The sequence below is a fragment of the Corylus avellana genome, chromosome 5, assembly GCF_965113065.1.
Source record: "Corylus avellana chromosome 5, dhCorAvel1.hap1.2, whole genome shotgun sequence".
NCBI classification, from domain to species: Eukaryota; Viridiplantae; Streptophyta; class Magnoliopsida; order Fagales; family Betulaceae; genus Corylus; species Corylus avellana.
The window spans coordinates 20706338-20727588 of record NC_142494.1 but is presented as its reverse complement, the minus strand read 5'-3'; the positions used below and the strand labels follow the sequence as shown (position 1 = coordinate 20727588).

Below are 21251 nucleotides of genomic sequence, written 5' to 3'. Positions count from 1 at the left end.
ATGTGTTTACTGACATTATGTTGCTATGTTTCATGCAATCTTCATTATTTGTCCAAAAATAACTATCATAAGCAAACACCTTAATTGCACCGGTTATTTTCTGAAGAGAAAAATGCCCAAGCCTTCTAGCAACATCTCTTCTTTGGACGAAATATGATTTGTGAGCTCCTATTCTATTTGGTGGGTCCACGATGTGGTGAGAAAATAAAATCTAAGTCGAGCTTTATCAATTTAAAAGGAACTTTTAGGTTAAAACTACACAATCGGCTGGAATTATGCCTAATGAAACAGAAGTCATTAGTTCAAATCTCCTTCTCCATTTTGTGCGAACATGTTAAAAAAAAAAAAAAAAAATCGTTTGTAAAAGCAGTCTAACTAAAAATGCCATATCGAGTTGCTCAAAACTTGTATCCACTTGTGGGGTTCCTACAAGTAGGGTTTTTTTTTTTTTTTTTTTTTTTTGTTAAAAAAAATTAAATGTATAAACTGGTTAAATGGGTCATTTATGAGTTAAGCGGGATTCACATGTTTATTATACGGGGTTATGCGAGGTCAACTCGGCAATCACCTGAACCTAATTATATTAAATTATAACTTATTAATTTTATGTTGAGTTTATGTTACAAATTGTTGTGAGACGGTTTTGATATATAGTTACAAATTTATTTTTTAAAAATTGAGTTTATTTTATTATTATTATTTTTTTTTTTGACATGTTCGCAAAAGAGGGAGGAGGGGGATTCGATTTAGTAACCACCGCTTCATTAGGCGTGGTTCTAGCCGATTGAACTACCTCTCGGGGACTTCTCTTATTATTTTTGGAGAGCTAAAGAAAGAAATGAAATAGAGGAGTGCTAGACTTACAAACAAATTTTACAGAAAAACTTTTACAAATTGATGTGGTACAATATGATTAAGTTTTTTAAAATTTAAACTTATCTTATAACTAATCATGTTGTGCTACATCAATTTATAAAAGTTTTTCCGTAAAATTTATTTATAAGCCTAATGTTCCTTAACCAAATATCGGAATATGTTACCTAAAAAACCAAAAAAAGGGAATCTGTTGCATTGACCGCATAAAGGTTCCGCTCAAGATATTTATGACGGAAAAGCACATTCTTCATATTCACATTAAAATTCTAATCTGACGGCCACAATCCAAATTCCGTAGGGTTCTATCATCCAACGGTCGCAAATCTCTCCACCGCTAAACCATAAAGCCGCAAACCCTAATTCCCCCCTCTTTCTCTCATTCTCCTGCTACTGGAACTCACGGCCACACCTTTGTGTAGCAGGAGAAACCCCACTCTCACTCTTAAATTTTCAGTCTATATACGCATATAAACCGCTTTCTCTCTCTCCGAGCAAGCTAGAAAACCATGCCTTCGCTAGTTCTTTCTGATCCTATTCTCTCCGAAACCCCCAAGGACAAGAAGGAGAAGAAGAACAAGAAGATGAAGAACGGGGGCGAAACCCTAGCAACCGATTCTCCGGCTAGCGAGAAGAAGCTGAAGAAGGAGGGTAAGAAGCGAAAGGCGTTGGAGATTGAGGACGAGGACCAGAGGAGCGACACCAGCTCGGAGCTGGTTGAACCGATGAATTGGAAGTCCGAGGAGTCGGAGGAGAATAAGAAGAAGAAGATGAAGAAGGCGAAGGTTGATGAGGAGGAGAATCCGAATGCGGTGTCCAGGTTTCGGATTTCCGAGCAGTTGAGGGCCAGGTTAAAGGAGAAGGGCATCGAGTCGTTGTTTCCGATTCAGGCAATGACCTTCGACACCATTCTCGATGGCTCTGATTTGGTCGGTCGTGCGCGCACCGGTCAGGTATATTTTCTTGGCAAAAGTTTCCTCATATATATTTTTATATTTACACGTAGACATATATGTCTGTTTGTATTCCTAATCAGTTATATTGAGGTTAAATTCAAGTTGGATTATCCATTTATTTGTTAATTTGGTTAACTGGAAAGCATTTTGGGGAATCTGGGTTATTTTATTGTGAAGTTAGGAAGCTCCAATTTGTATCGGTACCTACTTGTTAATCTAACTGTTTCGAGTGCAATTGTGAACCTTGTTATGGTGAACGCGAAGTAATTCAAATCAGTTATGGAAATGCTTTGTTTAAGATATTCTTTCAAATCGTGAGTTTTTAGATAATTGTTCTTTGAAGCGGATGGAAGGGTGGCAATGATGCTAGGCGTGTTTGTCCAGTCTTCTTGTAATGCTTTTTGTTCTAAGATTTGCTAAGATTACAATGTTTACCATGCTATTGTAGTGGGATGAATCTGAGTTTTAGGTGGTAATAAATGTGCTTTGAACTAGTTAATAGTCCGTAAGCTAGCTAGGTATAGCAGAAAGAATGCTGTCTGATTGATACCATAAATTTTCTTGTTTGCGTTTTGAATATTGAGCTTGGCTTTGTTTGCAATGCAGGGTAAAACATTGGCCTTTGTGTTACCCATCTTGGAGTCAATTACAAATGGGCCTGCAAAAGCATCAAGGAAAACTGGATATGGGAGGGCACCAAGTGTTTTGGTGCTTTTACCTACCAGGGAATTGGCTAATCAGGTAAGATATGAGGGATATTCAAGGTTTTTTGTTTTGTATTTTTTTTCCTGAGCAACATTCAAGGAATATCTGCTTCCTTGACGGTAACTTCTCTGTTTCTAATTCTCGTTTGGGTTAACTCCCCAGGTGCATGCTGACTTTGAAGTTTATGGTGGAGCGTTGGGGATGACATGTTGCTGTGTGTATGGGGGAGCTCCATACCATAGTCAAGAGGTTAAACTCAAGAGAGGGGTTGATATAGTTATTGGAACACCTGGTCGAATTAAGGTAACCTTTTTTTACTGTCTTCATTACATTATGATATTCAACGTGGGAATTTTGGTTTATGTATTTATGTAGCTTATAGATTTCCATCGATCTTTGTTTTAGGATTTCATAGAGAAGGGGAGTATTGACTTTAGCTCTTTGAAGTTCCGGGTCCTTGATGAGGCTGATGAAATGCTGAGAATGGGTTTTGTTGATGATGTTGAACTAATTCTAGGTATGCAATTCATTGCAAAAAATGGTTGTTGATTTTTATTTATGATTTGCTTCTCCTTGAGTCTGTTAAAGACACTTATCAAATATTTATGCCAATGTTTACCAACTGAACTACAATATAATATTTAATCGAGTTTTTTTACAAGATAACAGCCTCTGTGACCAAAATTGTTCCAAGTGTTATTACTATATGTCCTTTGCTTATTTTCTAATAGTTGCATATATAGTTAACAGTATCCTTTCAAATTTGCAGGTAAGGTAGAGGATGCAAAAAAAGTTCAGACACTGCTTTTCAGTGCCACCATGCCTGACTGGGTTAAACGGGTTAGTGTTCTCTTTAGATTTTAAGTTATAATCTCTTCATTAATTCAGCTTTCAAATCTGTGGGGGAAACATCCTCTATGCTATATAAATGTTCTGTAAACTAGTATTTTATATTTTGTTTTTGTTATCTCATCTGACTGATCTCTTTTTTCCATCACTAGATTGCTGCTAGATTTCTAAAAGCAAACAAGCAAACTGCTGACCTTGTTGGTAATGAGAAAATGAAGGCTAGTACCAATGTTAGGCATATTGTCCTTCCCTGTTCTAGCTCTGCAAGATCCCAGCTTATTCCAGATGTTATACGCTGTTATAGCAGGTTTGTTGTTTTCTACTGTCCAAAATCATTTTATATATGATGCAGTAATGTACTTTACTAGTTGAATAACATTCCTCATTGTTTTTCCTGTTTGGGATTGTTTCTGATTTAGTGGAGGCCGGACAATTATTTTCACTGAAACAAAGGATTCTGCTTCTCAACTTGCTGGCTTGTTGCCAGGAGCACGGGCTTTGCATGGGGATATACAGCAGGCTCAACGGGAGGTAAGTTGTTGATGCACTTACCTGGTGCTCTACCTTTTCTGTTTCTTTTGGATGTTCTCAGAGAGTCTAGCTCCAAGTCAGGTGCATAAAAACCATTTTTAAGGATACATGTCCGTTCTACTGAAAACTATTATAACAAGTCTTGTGAAGAGTGTTTATGTTGTAAGTATTGAACATGAGTTAGGACTGTATTTGACATTAGAAGTTAGACTTTCTATTTTTGCTAAATCATTCCCACCCCCCCCCCCCCCCCCCCACCCCTCCCCAAACAAAAAAAAAAGGGTGTAGGAAAGAAGGGTTTAGTTTTTTTTTTTTACTTCATTTGAGAATGTTATATTTCCTTTTCTCCCTTCTCTAAGTTATAAACTGGTACATTCAGGTCACACTTGCTGGCTTCAGGTCTGGAAAATTCATGACATTAGTGGCCACAAATGTGGCGGCACGAGGTTTGGACATCAATGATGTGCAATTAATCATCCAGGTTTGTCTCTGTATGTGGCCACGGAGCAATATTTTGTAATGCCTGTTATTTCAATTATACTGAAATTTGTGTTTGTGCCTTAGTGTGAACCTCCACGTGATGTAGAGGACTATATCCATCGATCTGGACGCACAGGAAGAGCAGGTAACTATTGAAACTTGAAACGTCCCTTGGTTTGAATGAATAGAATTATAATGTACTGAGATGTCTTATTCTATAATTTTTCAAGGTAATACTGGAGTGGCAGTAATGCTTTATGACCCAAGAAAGTCCAATATATCTAAAATTGAAAGAGAATCTGGTGTAAAGTTCGAGCACATATCTGCTCCTCAGCAAGCTGATATTGCCAAGGCTGCTGGTGCGGGAGCTGGAGAGATGATAACCCAAGTCTCTGATAGGTATTCGTACTTCTATGTAATATATGTTGGTGATTATTTTGTGTTTGTTGGCTTTAGGTGTTAACATACTTTGAAAATCCAGTGTAATTCCTGCTTTCAAGGCTGCTGCCGAGGAGTTGCTGAACACTTCTGGTCTATCAGCAGTTGAATTACTTGCAAAAGCTCTTGCCAAGGCTGCTGTGAGTCTCTTTCACTCTTGCTCTCACTTGGTCTTCCCCTCAAATTATTCATATTCAATTTTTAATTTATGTCACCCTAGCTTAATCGGCTAGGGACCCTCTGTTCATCGATCAACCTTGTTGTCTTGTTATGGATTGTGAATAATTTGAGTTATTATATGTTGTGCAGGGTTATACTGATATAAAGAAAAGATCAATTCTCACTTCGATGGAGAATTTTGTTACTGTAATTCTTGAGGCTGGAAGTCCAATCTATACACCATCGTGAGCACATAACTCTCACTTCTCTTTTTGATTTTCAGTATCCTCCTGCACAGGGTTACATCTTGGAGCCTTAAGGTTTGTAGCAATTTGTGTCCTTTGTGGGAAAGTAAAACGAGTAAATGCGAAGGATGTTGACATGCACGTCAGAAGCTCAATTGTCCTATAGAAAAACAATCTGTAGGACAGGGTTTGATGCCTAAAATATTTTGGACATGCTCGCATTGATTTTTCCCTTTGGTGTACACTTTTGAGTGTACTTGTACGAGAAGAGAAGTTTAGCATATGAAGTTTTGAAACCTCACGATCAGTTTCTTGATGTGGCATTTTATTTGATTTCAGAGCTGGGTGTATAATTTGATGAACGAAAACAATGGCTCTAAACCCTCCCTCTCCTCCCCCCTTCTTCCAAAAAGGTTCCCTTCTGCTTTATTTGGATGGGGGAGAAACTTATTATAAAACGGTTGAAGTGCTCAAGTTGACGTTCCAAATCACCAGTATTAATTATTTTTGGTCATGGTAGTTTTATCAGTTTTATCTATCTAGTGTTTCCATTACATAGAAGGTGCATGTTAACTCTTGCTAAGGTTTGAGACTCGGAAGAAAGTTGTTTTTGTTATCATTATTATTTTTTTTGATAGAAACAAGTTATTTGTATTCTAAAGATTTTTACTCCACCCATCTAGGTGATTGTATCTTCAACTGTAAAATATTATCATGGACTTTAGCCCCAAGTATGAAAGAGTTGCTGCTTCTCTGGAATTTAGTTTGTATAAGTTGGTCTTTGTTGTTGTGGTTATTACTATATTATTGCTGGTGTCAATGAACATATTGCATATTGTAGGGAAATGATGGATGATCTAGATTTTGATACAAAGTATTAACTGCTAGGGGTCTATTGGTCTTTGATACATTGACTTCAGTCTGACTTCAAGTTTCTATGAATTGTGTCAGTTTTGCTTTTAATGTGCTAAGGAGATTCTTGCCCGAGGAGAAGGTTGATGCGGTGAAGGGTCTTGCTCTCACAGCCGATGGAAAGGGTGCTGTCTTTGACGTTCCTGCTCAAGACCTGGATACATTTCTTGCTGGTAAGTTGAACTTCGTAGTTTATTAGCTTGTAAACAACGGTAGTGTCTGTGCACTAGGTTCATTTCAATTACATCGCCAACCTGGTTATCACTCGCAGTGAGTTCTGGTCTTCGATCATATAATTTATCGAACCTTTTGGTTTTTATTATAATTTAATATAATTATTATTTTTGGCTTGCAGGTCAGGAAAATGCAGCTAATGTGAGCTTAGAGGTGTTGACAACATTGCCGGCCTTGCAGGAAAGAGAGCAGTCAAGAGGGGGAAGATTTGGCGGCGGTGGTCGGGGTGGCTTTGGTGATAGAAGTGGGGGTAGGTTTTCTGGTGGAAGAGGTGGTAGGGGTGGTGCTTTTTCTGGCAGAAGAAATGACAGGTTTGGCTCTAGCGGTGGGGGGAGGGGTCGCGGCAAAAAATGGTGAAGGGCTTCTAAGCTGTTAATCAAAGTATGCAAGGGGCCCAGGGGTGTGCATTGGTTTGCAGAAGAGGCGGAGTTATGATAATGAAGAAAATATTCGATATGGGGCCATCACTGAGGGACTTTGAAATCTAGATTGGCTCAGTATAGAAAGTTTTCTATTTTTGTGCTAACTATTTTGTTGTATTTCACCCTTTATATTTTATTAGGTTTTGGGGATTTTTCCTTTGTCTCCCCATTTGCTTTTCATTTTTGTTGGAAATGTAAGATGACGCTCGAATTTCTATTGTGAGTGATCCACAATAAACGAAAAATAGAAGATCTATATATTATTAATATATTCTTTCGTCTATTTGGCCAAGCCTTTTTTTTTTTAATTTTTTTATTTTTATTCAAAGGGGGGATTACGCACTATATATGTGCTTGTCCTTTGATTGGCTATTCAATTTCTAAATAACGATATGTAGTACGCCAGTTTCAGAATTGTTACTGGAATATATTGTTGTATGGTTTTCTTTTGTTCCACGTTTGCGTTATGGAAAATTGCTCTAATGACTAATGAGCCAGTGAAAGTGAAGACTGAAGAGTGCCTCCCAGTCCCAGCCACCCTCTTTTTCATTCTTACTTTGTTGTCTAGTCCTCTAAATAGGCCCAATGCAATACAATACCCACATTATTAATCCTTGCATCAAAGGATCCATTTGTAAGCAATAAATGTTGTCGTAGGGGCCAAGCTCCACCCCAGAAGGCAGAAACGGAGCCTCTCCCAAAAAAATAATAATAATAATAATAATCCACCGCCTCCACCCCTTCACATGGAGTTGAACAACTTCCAGACACGTCTACTGTCTACATCCTCCAACAACATGGTGCACCGTGCACCGTAGCTTCTGCCAAATCGTTGCCTCTTTTAACTTCAGCAGTCGTCTCATCTGTTTAAGCTCAAAATCCTTTCCGACTCTCCTAGCTCTCTCTCTCTCTCTCTCTCTCTCCGGTTATATCTGAAAGTTCATGCCAAGAACAGACTTCTTTTTTTCCTTTCTCTTTTTTGTTTTCTTTTAATCCAAAAGAAGCTCAGTTCCTGAATGGGTCTGACCCTTATTTTTCAATGTTTCTAGTATAGTTCTTTGTCATCATCATGGGATGCTATAGGAGAACAAAGTTCACACTTGATGCTTTTCGGAATTTCGCTTCCAGGATTATTCCCAAAGATCCAATTCAAGAACCCAGGTCCAGAATTTCCCATACTGGACTGAATTCGATTTTTGCTTCCAATAAATCTAAGTCTTCCGGGTTTCCTCCCTACTTTCCGATTTCTCAACCAAGCAGAATTCAATTCAACAAGTTCAATGAGTCCAATCCCTTTGTTGGTGGTGCCAAGAGACATTACTATGTCGATCGGTACAAGGTTCAGCATTTCAAGCCGCGGGGGCCTCGGCGGTGGTTTCAGAACCCGAGAAACGTGCTGGTTGTGGTTCTGGTGGGTTCTGGGGTTTTGATCACTGTGTATTACGGGAATTTAGAGACTGTCCCATATACCAAGCGAACTCATTTCGTGCTTTTGTCGAAAAGCATGGAGAGGAGGCTCGGAGAGACGCAATTCGAGCAGATGAAAGCGGCTTTTAAGGGCAAAATATTGCCGGCGATACACCCGGAAAGCGTGAGGGTGAGGCTGATTGCCAAGGACATCATTGAGGCGTTGCAGAGAGGGTTGAGGAATGAGCAGGTGTGGAGTGATCTAGGGTATGCGTCGGAGAGCGTGGGCGGCGTGCATGAAGCAAAGACCCACGAGACCTTGATGGCATTGAAAGAGAGGGAGGAAGGGAAGTGGTTTAAGGAGGATGAAATCCTTGATGATAAGTGGGTTCAGCAGAGTAGAAAGAAGGGTCAGGAGAGAGGGTCTCAACCAGAAACATCGCATTTGGAAGGATTGAATTGGGAGGTTTTGGTGGTTAATGAGCCTGTTGTTAATGCTTTCTGCTTGCCGGGTGGGAAAATTGTCGTCTTTACGGGTTTGCTTGAGCATTTTAGAACTGATTCTGAGATAGCAACTATAATTGGGCATGAGGTAGAGAAATATATTGTTTAGCTCTTTAATCTGTCATTGTAATATGTAGGAGTTAAAGATTCTTCTGTCTTTTTACTGAATTGTGTGAGCAAGATTGTTTTGATTGATTAGGTTGGGCATGCTGTGGCTCGACATGCGGCTGAGGGGATTACGAAGAACCTGTGGTTTGCAATTCTACAGCTGATACTTTATCAGTTTATAATGCCTGACATTGTCAACACTATGTCAGTTCTGTTCCTGAGGCTTCCTTTCTCTCGGCGGTACGCCATATTGCTTGATTCTTTTTCAAATCATATCTTGCATTCCATTTACGGTTCTCGCTTATTTGTTGTTTTCATCTTCGGAGATGCATATATGTGAAAGTTGAGAATTTTTTTGCTTGATGCTACCCTACTTTTGAATTCATCCTGTAAATATTTGGTTTTAGCTTGACTAGGACTTCATGATGATTAAAAATGAAAATTTTGAATAATTTATGGTCATGCTCCATGTACGATTGAATCTCTCTACGAGGATTTAAGAGCTTTGGGAGATCTTTTGGTGCTTGATTAACGAGAACGGTAGTCTTGGCTATAGCCGAATTGTCAGTATTGTTTAAGTGTACAAGGTTTCGGGGCATTTGAAATCAACAGGAAGTGCACTGTGGGGCTAGTGCCAGTCCTGAGGCGGGGCTGCTGGCTATATAGGAGTCTTAGTGGTGCATCCTGTTAATTTCAATATTTCTTGTTACACCGTAAGGTTTCCGGTCAGAATCCATTTTGTTGCTTGTTTCACATTTTTGAATTGGCTTAATATTTTGCTCCTCCAGTCATCTTAATAAGGTTTGGTGTTCGCTAATGCTGTTGGTATCATTAGTTTGCACACTCTATCTGTAATTGCAGATTATTGAAAAACTATGATGGATGGGTTGAGAGCAGAGACATTTCATAGGTTTAGGACAAATGTCTAATTGACACAAAAGCCATTACATTTATTAGTTATTAGCAAGCAATACCTACAGATGTTATTAGTAATGTACCTGGATTCCAAATCTTGAGCAAGGAAAACTATTACTTCTTTGCAGATGTTCTTAAAATTTCTTGGTTAGAATCAATTAGTACCCTTCCCTCTTTTTCCTATGGACAGAAGCAGTCTTCTATTGATGAAAAGTGTACTTAGTTCATAAAGATATCAATTGCATTTTAAAAGCTAGCCATTGTCTTGTTTTAAGTTATAATAGAGGTGCAGACTGTGCAGTATTGCAGCTTTGCTTTCGAGATTGTGATTTTAGAGTGGGATGAATCTTTTTTTTTTGTCAGAGATTCCTTCTACTTGATGTACTTAACAACTCAGAATATCTTAACTTGTTAATATCTGAAGCTTGTTAATTAAATCATAAATGTTTGGCCAATTATAATGGGTGAATAGTTCAAATTTTATATCTTCTTCATGAAAAGTGCATAATGTAGCTAACTCTTGCGAACTCTAGGTTGTAATGTTGCTTTGTTGTTCCAAGAGTTCAGCTTCTCCCATAAATTTTCAATTTCTTATGATGTTGGATTCATTGGTTCTCAGAGATCTCATCTTTAAACTTGCATTATTCAGTTAGTTCCCGTGTATTATGCAATTACCTTCAAATACTTCATTTCTTCCTTGTGATGTACACTGAAAAATAATGCCAATTCGAACAAAATTCATTGGATTAATGCTGTAGGCGACCTCTCTCTGTTGCTCTGGTGAAGATACTGTCAAAATGGCTATCTCTGAGCCTATCATGACAATATTTCTACGTTTTATCTTCCTTGAGTTTGTGTGTCCGACCATCTGTTTGATAAAATAAACACCAATCTTTGCTGAGGCTCCAATACTTTTATTTGAACTTGACAATTGATAACCTTTTTGTTTTTTTTTTTGTTTTTGTTTTTGTTCTAAATGACCATGCTATAGTTTTATTAACCCTTATTCTGAAACCTTGTTGCTTGCAACTTGCAAGCCATGTAGTTGCTCACCCTTTTGTATAAATTGTCTGCTGTGCAGGATGGAAATGGAAGCAGATTACATAGGCCTGCTGTTGATGGCTTCTGCTGGATACGATCCTCGTGTGGCCCCCAAAGTGTATGAAAAGTTGGGAAAATTGACAGGCGAGTCGGCGCTGAGGGATTATCTTTCCACTCATCCATCCGGAAAAAAGAGAGCTCAGTTGCTGTCTCAAGCTCAGGTCATGGAAGAAGCTCTTACTATATATAGGGAAGTAAGATCGGGTCGTGGGATTGAAGGTTTTCTGTAGGACAACAACAACAAAAAATGTATGACTTTCTTTCCAATTGAGTCTTTCTTTTTATTCTCAACTGTAATCACCATTTCCGGCTTTTAAGGGAATTCATTGTTATTGAGTTACTTTCATACGAAACAGGACTTTGGTGCTTTTCCCTTTTTTTTTTTTTTTTTAAGAAACAACAAATTACAAAATTAAGGACCGGACAACCCAAACAAATTAAGTAATGCATAAATGAATGATGCGGGCCTGTGCCTATACTTTCGGTACGAATATCAAGAAAATTGGCCACCAATTAAGGCGGTAAGACTTGGTGTGTTAGAGATGGCACAACCAATTAATCTAAGGAGGTGTACAGAACTGAAAAAGTTTCACAATTCTTCCCAAACCACAAAGACCATATAATTACAAATGGCATTAGGAACTGTGTTTGAACTCTAAAAAACAAAAAAAATAATAAAAGATAAAAAGAATACAAAACTCAAAACAAACTAGACAGTAGCATCGATAGATAATAGGGCAGTGGAAGGCCGCAAGGAGGCTGATGGTGACCATTGTGTGTAAGCCACTCGCCCGCGCGTGAAGACCATGCGCCAGTGGTGTACGTCAGGACACACCATCTGGAACTCGGAGACCGGCAAAGGTGGTTGGAGGTGGAAGAGTTGATCAGTCGTCAGACCATGTCACGTGGAGGACACGTGCCCCCGAGTAAGATCTACTCGCAGGTGCGTGTTGGTCAGATGGGGACGGGCTTGGCGGCAGGCGATAGCGGAGACGCCAACAAACAAGGTTGAGTGGCGTGTGTGCACCATATCCTTTCTGAAATTGATAGATCTGATTTTGAAAAAATCAAATTTAAGGATTTCAAGATGGATGAAGATCCAAGGTTGTGTGCGGCTGATAAAGGTATTGATTAGACGATTTATTGAATGCAGATAAAACGCCAAAAGCGTTGGATAGGGCCTCCGAAGAGGCTGATAGGGCTTTCAAAGCAAGAAAGGGATGGGGAAGGAAGAAAAGGAAATCAAAGGGGGGGGGGGGGAGGGGGGGGGGGGGGGGGGGGGAGAAGGGAGCCAAAAGCTCCCTCGTCCAAGACTGTCGGTGGGGTTGGGTTTTCTTCGGAGAGAGTTTCTGGGGCAGACGGGTTCAAGAATGGACGACTCCCTTAGCATTTTTCCTATTCTTAGTTTAATTGTTTCCATGCTTATGCCTTCCTCAATGCTTGTTGTTTAACTGCAGGTGAGAGTTTTTGGATGGATAAGAATTCATCACAAACCAAATAAAAGAATAGGAAGGAGAGGAGACAACCACCGAGTCCCAACTATGGCAAACAAACAACAAGAGTTCAAGACTCGAGCACATCCGAACCTAAACAGAATGGCCAACACCTAAGACAGCTAAAGCAACAAGTATTTATTACTACAGAGGATATCCAACCTGGAGCTTTGGATTCTGCTACTATGCTATACATCATTCTCTCAACCATCTTTTAACTATCTCTTTTTGCAAATCTAATAGATTCACCATTAGATTTATAGATTCATGTGGATATTACAAAAATTCAATAGCAAATTAACTCATTCACTATATAGAAATGGTTAAAAGATGGTTGAAAAAATAATTTTTATCATTTCTCGGATTTAAATCAAACTAACCTGGGCTATGGATAGGGAAGGAATGGTGTCCATATTCAAGTCCTTCATATTTTGCGTGATATGGTCGATTACTTTGTCCAATAAACTTACAAGCTTCTTGTCCTCGCATTACGTGGTGCCTTTGTAAGACACTGAAAATTGGGCATTTAATTACTCTAGATTTACTGGTGCAAAGGTTTATGCGTTCGGAAATTAATGGAAAAAATGTTTGAAGGTGCATTAAATGTGAGTGATGACGGCTCGGTTGATCAACCGAGAGTTAGGCTGGATCGACTTAGCACTATAGCTACCAACTTAAAACTCTTAGAACTTTATAAATAGTGCTAAAATTGTATGAAAATATTGCCAAATATTCAGTTTCTCTTTGTGAAACACAAGAACGTGAAGGAGATTTAGAGGAGGCTTTTAAGTGGTGAAGCCCTAAGAAAGTGAAAATCTTACATATGGTGTAAGAAGGTAACGTCATATGTACTAACAATATTGGGATACTACATGAGTGGTTATGCCATTGAGAATAATTTCTATAAGATCCTAGCATAAGCCAAATCCTTTGTTTCCTCTAATAAAAAGGGGACACATCAGCCTATCACACCAAATGACCATAACAAAAAAACTCAGGATTATAAACCCTTTTTCTCTTTTCAATCGGCAAGAACCTCGACACTACCCAACTCATTGAGCCACTACCCAACAATTAAACACCGCCTAACACAGACTATTTCTCTGATACTGCTCCACCAACATTAATTTCATAAATTTTTGTCTTTCTCCATCTTCCGTGACCTAGTTTGTGAGAAGTCCTTGTAGAAGTTATTCTCTATACCCTTATATGGACAAACTAGGTTTTCTAGTTGAGCATAACTTCTATGCAGATGTTGCATAAACAAGGGACTTTGTGCCCTCCATTGGCTTGCAGCAAATGCTAGATTATTTTTGGGGTAACTTCACTTATCCCCTTAAAATTACACGCCGTTTGTAAACATCCCTTCAAAGTTTAAAATCTCTCACTTTGATGTATCTAACTTTCATTGTTTCATTTAGCCTAATTTCGTTAGAGATTGTGATTAAATCAGACGGTAGAAAGGATAAAAAGACATTTATACTCCTGAAATTTTTAAAAATTTTAAATTTACCCTTATTTACAAATAAAAAATTATTATTATTATTAATTATTATATTAAAAAAATTGACCAAACGGAGGATATGTGACCATGGGTCATAAGTGACCCTCCGGTGGGTCATTTGTGAGTCTGTGACCCACTTTGGGTAACAAGGTGGACCTCAAAGTGGGTAACAAAGTGACCCACCGAAGGTCACTTGTGACCCGCTGTGGGTCACGAAGACCCATGGTGGGTCAGCAAGGTGACTTGCTGGTGATCTGTCGGTGGGTCAAAAAAAACCTAACAAAAAATGTGAGTATTTTAAAATTTTCACTCTTACTGTAGGATATTACGGAAAATCTTAACGGAAGGAGGTATGAAAGTTAAATATATTAAAATAAAAGATTTAAAACTTTAGAGAGATGTTTGCCAAAGGCATATAATTTCGGGAACAAGTCAAGTTACCCTTTTTTATTTATTTATTTTTATTTTATTTGAAACGACATTCAACTCTCGTGCATTCCTCAGAGAAGCAAAACCACAGAAGATGCAACGTTGTGTTATTCAAGGTCTGGTTGACTTCATAAGTTACTGAAATATGAATCAGCCATAAGCTGGGAATATGAAAGAAACCCAACGGCTTACTCTCAGGAACACAATATCACGCTTCATCAAAGAACACAAGAGCATGGGAGAGCTTAAACAAATCCATACCCATATCCTCAAATCTCCATATCTATCCAAGAATGACCAATACTTTCTCCTGACTCGTCTCCTTTTCTTTTGCGCCATTTCGGACTCTGGGTCGCTCAGCTATGCCGCCGCTGTTTTTCGACTCATGAAGAACCCTAATACCTCTGCCTATAACATTATGATCAGAGCTTATGCTAGTAAAACCAGTGGTGGTGATAATACAAGCTCCAGCCAGTCTTTGCTTCTATATAAGCAAATGCTTTATGATGGCAATGCTCCAGATTGCCTCACTTTTCCTTTCCTCGTAAAGGAATGCAGAAGGAGGCTTGATGCTGTCACGGGCCGGAGCATTTATGCCCATGCCATCAAGTTTGGATTCCATGATGATGCGTTTGCTCAGAATTCTCTGATAAGCTTGTATATGGCATGTGGGTATTTGAGCTGTGCCCGGAAGCTGTTTGAAGATATGTTAAATAAGGATGTTGTTTCTTGGAACTCAATGATTATTGGGTATTTGAGGGGTGGGGAACTTGATAAGGCATTCGATTTGTTCAGCAGGATGGAGAAGAGGGATATTATAACTTGGAATTCGATCATAACGGGTTTTGTTCAAGGTGGCCGCCCAAAGGAGGCCTTGGAATTTTTCCACGAAATGCAGATTGCAAGTGATGGTATGGTTCGACCCGATACGATTACAATTGCTACTGTTCTTTCAGCTTGTGCGTGTCTTGGTGCAATTGATCACGGGAAATGGGTGCATAGTTACTTAAGGAGAAGTAGACTAGAGTGTGATGTGGTAATTGGTACAGCATTGGTTGACATGTATGGAAAATGCGGGTGCGTAGAAAAAGCATATGAGGTCTTCAAGGATATGCCTGAAAAGGATACCTTGGCATGGACAGCGATGATATCAGTCTTTGCTCTTCATGGGTTTGGTAAAGAGGCTTTTGATCTTTTTGAGGAGATGGAAACACTTGGGGTCAAGCCCAACCATGTGACATTTGTTGGGCTACTGTCGGCTTGTGCTCACTCAGGTCTAGTAGAGAAAGGTCGCTGGTGTTTTGACATGATGAGACGTGTTTACTCAATTGAACCACAGGTTTATCATTACGCTTGCATGGTTGATATACTTGGCCGTGCGGGGCACTTTGAAGAGGCAGAAGGGCTTATTAGAAGCATGCGAATGGAGCCAGATGTGTTTGTTTGGGGTGCATTACTTGGAGGCTGTCAAATGCATGGGAATATGGAATTAGGAGAAAAGGTGGCACAGCATTTAATTGATCTGGAACCCCTGAACTATTCTTTTTATGTGAACCTGTGTGATGTATATGCTAAAGCTAATAGATTTGATAAGGTAAAGAGAATTAGAGCCCTAATGAAAGAAAAAGGGATAAAAAAGGAAGTCCCGGGCTGCAGCATGATTGAAGTTGAAGGGGTTGTTTATGAATTTTCAGTGCGAGGATCACCTGAAGTTGTAATGGAGGAAATAGTCTGGACCTTGGTTGGGTTTAGTAACTTGATGAAGATAGAAGGATATATGCTTGATCATGATGAGATATCATTGAAGGCAAAGATACTGTGACTATATGAAAATTATTTTAATTCTAAGTGCAAATTGGTTCTATATTCACACACGGGAAGCTGAGATTATGCTGTTTGAGGAGAATTTGAAAGTTATTCAGGAACTTTCAAGCACCATCACGGACAGAAATTTCTTGTTTGAGGGAAAGTTATTGAGGTATACTAACTTTATACAAGCCCTTGACTCCCTTCAAGGGTGTGACATGCATGTAAACAAATTGTCCAAGGTATACATTCCCTGGAGTTAATAAGGTCACTCTTGATTGAACGTTATTTATGGGCAACCAGTGTGTCTACTGCCAAAATTTACAGGTGCTCTCCCCTGCTAGCTAATATTGTTAATTTTCTGCATGCAGAAGAAAATTCTTGTTGATCCAACTTTTCTGACTCTAATTTACAGTGCAAGCATGTAGAAGCTATCCTAGTTATAAACATCCAGGGTTTATCTCTATGTCCTGTAGAAGTTAAATCATTTCACTTTGTTCATAGCATTGAATATGAACTCATGCTGTCTGCTTAATGAGTGGACTGTGATTCTTTTCATAGTACGTAATGAAATAGTTTTGAATTGAAGTAGGAGAAATAATGAAAATGATTGCTTTTATATTGATCTTGGTTTCATTGTAGCTGATCTCCAGGTACCAATATTTTCATAGAATATATGATCTCAAATCTTCCTGTTTATATCCATTTAGTCTCTCATGCCAAACTCTTTGCATTTACCATGGTAGAATCTTGAGAAGCCTCAGATCTGAAGAAAGCCTGATCCTTTAAATTTTGATTAATTAGTTGGTGAAAACACGTAGCTTTGTTACTTGTGACTAGTAGCCACAAACTTAATTGTAGTCATATTATGGAATTTTCTTTAAGTCGTACTTTCAGAATATTGGTTATCAAAATAATTTCTAAGTAACTTTCTTTGTGTTGTCTTGATTTTCAGGTTTCCAGCTTTTCTCTACAACATTTATCTTGACTTGACTTCATCTGATGGAGAAAACAAGGCTTTCCATCCTTTGACATGGGTGCATCACGTATTTTGTTATATATGTGGGCATCCTTCTCTGTGATATATAGCCATGTCCATATAAAAAAGGGTACTCTTTCAGGCCTTAGAACTGTGGAAGTGCATGAAGAAACTCAAACCATCGTTACAGTAAAATTTAAGCCCATTTTTTGTCTTTTCCCATCTATACACACTCAAGCAGGTCAGTGTATTCCTGGTTGGAGACTTCCTACGAATACATCCACTTGACTAATGATAGGACGGACATTGCTTATTCCCTTGAATGGTCCATATAAACAAGACAGAGGAGCCATCAAATGTCATATCATTGATGCATATGGATTATCATTAATCTAATCATGTTGCTTTCAAGATGCAAGATCTTAAGATAAGATCCATCTGGGGGTCCACCTCTTCAAATAATGTTAAAACACTTCCTTTCTCTGAACATTTTATTTTTCGTAAAACTTTCAAGTAAGACATAGTAAACGGCTCCAAATATTAGTAACTAAACAAAAGGTTTCCAATTATTAGTTGACTTTTTAGGTTATCACCGGGCTGAAAGCAAACTAAGGCTTCATTATAGATAATCTTCAACGAATGACACTTTCCTTTTCTCCATAATCAGATATTTATGACACCTACATAATTTTTAATCATCAAGAAGCATATTACTCATAGTGTGAATCATATTTCTAGTCGCCAAGTTGTTCTTCAATTGTGTCGTCAGATTCTCCTTTCATGCACTGTCCACAACGAGTGCACTTGTATTCACCTCTGCCATGATGTTCCTTCTTTCTGGGATCTTCATTGCAACCTATTTTGTTCTAGCCCTTTTGGGAGTATCAATCTTGCTTATGATGGTAGTTATAGCTAAATCTTTATGTTTTTACGTGCAAGAATCAATGTCAAAGGACCGACAGCCTCCAGTTGCGGGTCCAATGTTAAATCTACTCATAAACTTCAATAGACTCTTTGATTACCCAACATCTCTTGCTCGGAAGTACAGCACCTATCGATTGATTGCCCCGTCACATAGCGAAATTTACACTGCTGATCCCACTAATGTTGAATATATACTGAAAACCAATTTTGCCAACTATGGCAGGGTAATAAATGTCGAGAGCCTGTTAGCTTTAAGCTTTTTACTTTGTCTTATTCAAAAGTTTCTGATGGTGCAATGTTGTGCAGGGGGAGGATCATTATGAAATAATGAGAGAGCTGTTTGGTGATGGAATTTTTGCAGTGGATGGAGACAAATGGCGCCACCAACGCAAGCTAGCGAGCTATGAATTTTCAACTAAAGTTTTAAGGGATTTCAGCACTGCTATTTTTCAATCAAATGCTGCTAAATTAGTTTCAAAGATTTCCACAGAGACGGCTACCAAGCGAATGATAAATTTGCAGGTTTGGTGATAGTCTTGAAAGTGAAGAATTTATGTAATTTGATTTGAAGTAATTCCTCGAGAGTGAATTCCTGAATACTAAATTAAAGACTTCCTGAACACTGAATTCAACTATGCATACATGTGTATGCATGTTTTTTTCAATGTCAATTCCAAGCATATCTTTAGCGCTATGTTTTAGATTTAGAAGCCTCCTTCTCAGTTTCCTTTTTGGGCAGGATATCTTGATGAAATCAACTTTAGACTCAATCTTTAAGGTCGGTTTTGGGGTCGATCTAAATTCCCTGTCTGACTCAGATGAGTTTGGAAATCGTTTCAGCAAAGCCTTTGATGACTCCAATTTCATTGTGTACTGGCGATATGTTGATGTATTGTGGAGAATAAAGCGTTTTCTAATATTGGTCTGGAAGCCTCTCTTAAGGAAAACCTCAAAGTCATAAATGATTTCATTTTTGAATTGATTCGATGCAAAAGGGAGCAGGTGAAAGATGAAAAGCTTAAGGTGAGTAAAAGTTTCTGTAACTGGAAGAAACTTTCTTTTGTGCTGGATTAATTTATTTAATTTCGTGAACAGAGAGGCAAAGAAGATATATTGTCAAGATTTTTGCTGGAGAGTGAGAAGGATCCAGAGAATATGACTGATCAATATCTGAGAGATATTACTCTCAATTTTATCATTGCTGGGAAGGACACATCTGCAAACACACTGACTTGGTTCTTTTACATGCTCTGTAAGCATCCTTTGGTTCAAGAAAAGGTTGCAAGGGAAGTGAGAGAAGCAACTGAAGCTGACAGTAACCTATCTGCTGATGATTTTGCACAGTCGATCACTGAAGCAGCCCTGGAGAAGATGCAGTATCTTCATGCAGCTCTAACTGAGACTCTCAGACTCTATCCAGCAGTTCCTGTGGTAACATCACATTGATTACACCATTTTTCCTTTTACTCTGCTATGCTCAATATTAAGGTTAAATTACTTCAAATGATCTTGGCAGTGCTGTACAAGAATCAGTTAGTTTCATATCTTAAGTGAATGTTGTGCATCAGAAATCTTTTCTTCACCCTCTCACTTCTTGTTTCTTTCAAGAATTGCATCAGAACACAGGTATCCTTCTTGTTTTTCTAGCCATATCCTGGTAGCACGCTCATTGTTCAACTAAGAAACAATAATATAATAGCAAAAGATTGCCCTGTATTTAAGCACAATCTTCACAGCAAAAGTCCTCCATTGTGTTATTATTGTGTAGTCAACAAATTGATGAACTGTATTAATTGTTATCTTTCCTTTGCAAAAAGTTCATTGATTATTTTGCTTGCTTTCATTGTGCTATCACCACAAACATGTGCTTCCAAACAAGGGAGAACCTTAATTTATCCACAAAAAAGAAAGAAGTGAAAAAAAAAAAAATAGGGTTTCCTAGCAGGAGTCTCATTGTTCATGGACTTCATGCTAACTAGATATCCTTCTGCACTTCCATATCTACCCAAAGTAAGGAACTTTGACTCTCTATGTTCATGGAAGGCTGCGCAATAGTAAATAAACAACATAATCCAATAATATTTCTTATTGACTCTCTTCTTAAATACACAATAGCCATTAATATACTTCTTTTACACCTTCCAATAAAAAAGTTTTGTAATTTTACATGGGGAAGGAAGTGTATTCCAGACAAGAATTTAATAGAAATTGCTTATCAATTTAATTTGTATGCAGGATGGGAAGTGTTCTGCAGCAGACGATATTCTTCCTGATGGCTTTAAAGTAAAGAAAGGAGACGGCGTGAGCTATATGGCTTATGCTATGGGAAGGATGACACATTTGGGGGGAAGATGCAGAGGAATTCCGACCTGAAAGATGGCTTCAAAATGAGGTTTTCAGAGCAGAAAGTCCTTTTAAATTCACTGCATTTCAGGTCAGTGACATATATACTGACGTGTTGCTTCTGATTTTTTTTATGATGGTTTAAATTCACTGCATTCTAACATGCTTTATATCTTTTTCCCATTTTATTCAATGGTCAGGCTGGGCCTCGGATTTGCTTAGGGAAGGAATTTGCTTATAGGCAAATGAAGATATTGTCTGCTGTGCTACTCAACTTCTTCAGATTCAAACTGGTGGACGAGAGGAAAGAAGCTACATATCGAACCATGTTCACCCTTCACATGGATCAAGGGCTCCATTTATATGCATTCCCTAGGCTAGCTACTTTAAACTGAAAAGAGTTCATAGTGATTGGTGGAGGTCCTCCAATATATAGCAGCTTCTCAGTGCATGAATAAACTTTTAGCAGAAATCATGCAAGTCCAAATTTGGTAATAGATCACTGGAGATCATAAATTTGGTAATTGAATCCTGGCCAACCAAAGCAGAGCTTCACAGATCGTACCGCGCGTCTTAAGTCTGTAGTATCCCGTTTGATACTTTTTAGAGTTGTTAAATCTTGGATTTATTAGAGTATTTTCAGCAATGATATGTAAAATAATTAATGAATAAGTTCAATTCTCTACTTTGGTTACTTCCTTTTCTATATACACTCCAACAGCATGTTCATTCTCTTCTTTTTTTTTTTTTTTTTTATTATATTTTTGCCAACACTTTTATCAAAGACCATTATTAGATTATCTACTCAAGGACTGAGAGAGTGCCGTCTCGGCCGGTTTGTGAAGGCTTTCGTCGCCGCTCATTGAATTGGCGAGCGATGAGTACATTGCTAGTAGGTTAGAAGCCGAGGGCGCTGTCACCGTCCGTATGAATT

General features: G+C 38.4%; 2 protein-coding genes and 2 pseudogenes across 4 annotated transcripts; all 4 read left to right on the top strand.

The window, feature by feature from the left end:
* Positions 1–1243: 1243 nt before the first annotated feature.
* On the top strand, positions 1244–7087 carry PRH75 (DEAD box RNA helicase (PRH75)). The gene is made up of 14 exons (XM_059593195.2): positions 1244–1826; positions 2436–2570; positions 2697–2837; positions 2940–3051; positions 3304–3374; positions 3536–3690; positions 3803–3914; positions 4294–4395; positions 4479–4539; positions 4625–4793; positions 4876–4972; positions 5142–5236; positions 6188–6321; positions 6504–7087. The coding sequence occupies exons 1-14, from the start codon at positions 1383–1385 to the stop codon at positions 6737–6739; spliced, it is 2064 nt and encodes a 687-aa protein (XP_059449178.2). The 5' UTR covers positions 1244–1382; the 3' UTR covers positions 6740–7087.
* A 447-nt stretch (positions 7088–7534) lies between these two features.
* On the top strand, positions 7535–12540 carry LOC132180951 (Peptidase family M48 family protein). 2 transcript variants are annotated; one of them, XM_059593965.2, is made up of 4 exons: positions 7535–8803; positions 8915–9063; positions 10820–11088; positions 12297–12540. In XM_059593965.2, exons 1-3 carry the CDS (start codon positions 7874–7876, stop codon positions 11067–11069), a joined length of 1329 nt encoding a protein of 442 aa, XP_059449948.2. In that variant the 5' UTR covers positions 7535–7873; the 3' UTR covers positions 11070–11088; positions 12297–12540. The 2 variants fall into 2 exon arrangements, with proteins under 2 accessions (XP_059449948.2, XP_059449947.2); XM_059593964.2 differs by lacking the exon at positions 12297–12540 and having other exon boundaries at positions 10820–11190.
* A 1801-nt stretch (positions 12541–14341) lies between these two features.
* On the top strand, positions 14342–16092 carry LOC132183100 (pentatricopeptide repeat-containing protein At5g66520 pseudogene; annotated as a pseudogene).
* Positions 16093–18608: 2516 nt separating this feature from the next.
* LOC132180950 (cytochrome P450 704C1-like) lies at positions 18609–20992 on the top strand (annotated as a pseudogene). The gene is made up of 4 exons (XR_015912177.1): positions 18609–18997; positions 19070–19405; positions 20210–20408; positions 20518–20992. The product of XR_015912177.1 is annotated as a cytochrome P450 704C1-like (transcript).
* Positions 20993–21251: the final 259 nt, after the last annotated feature.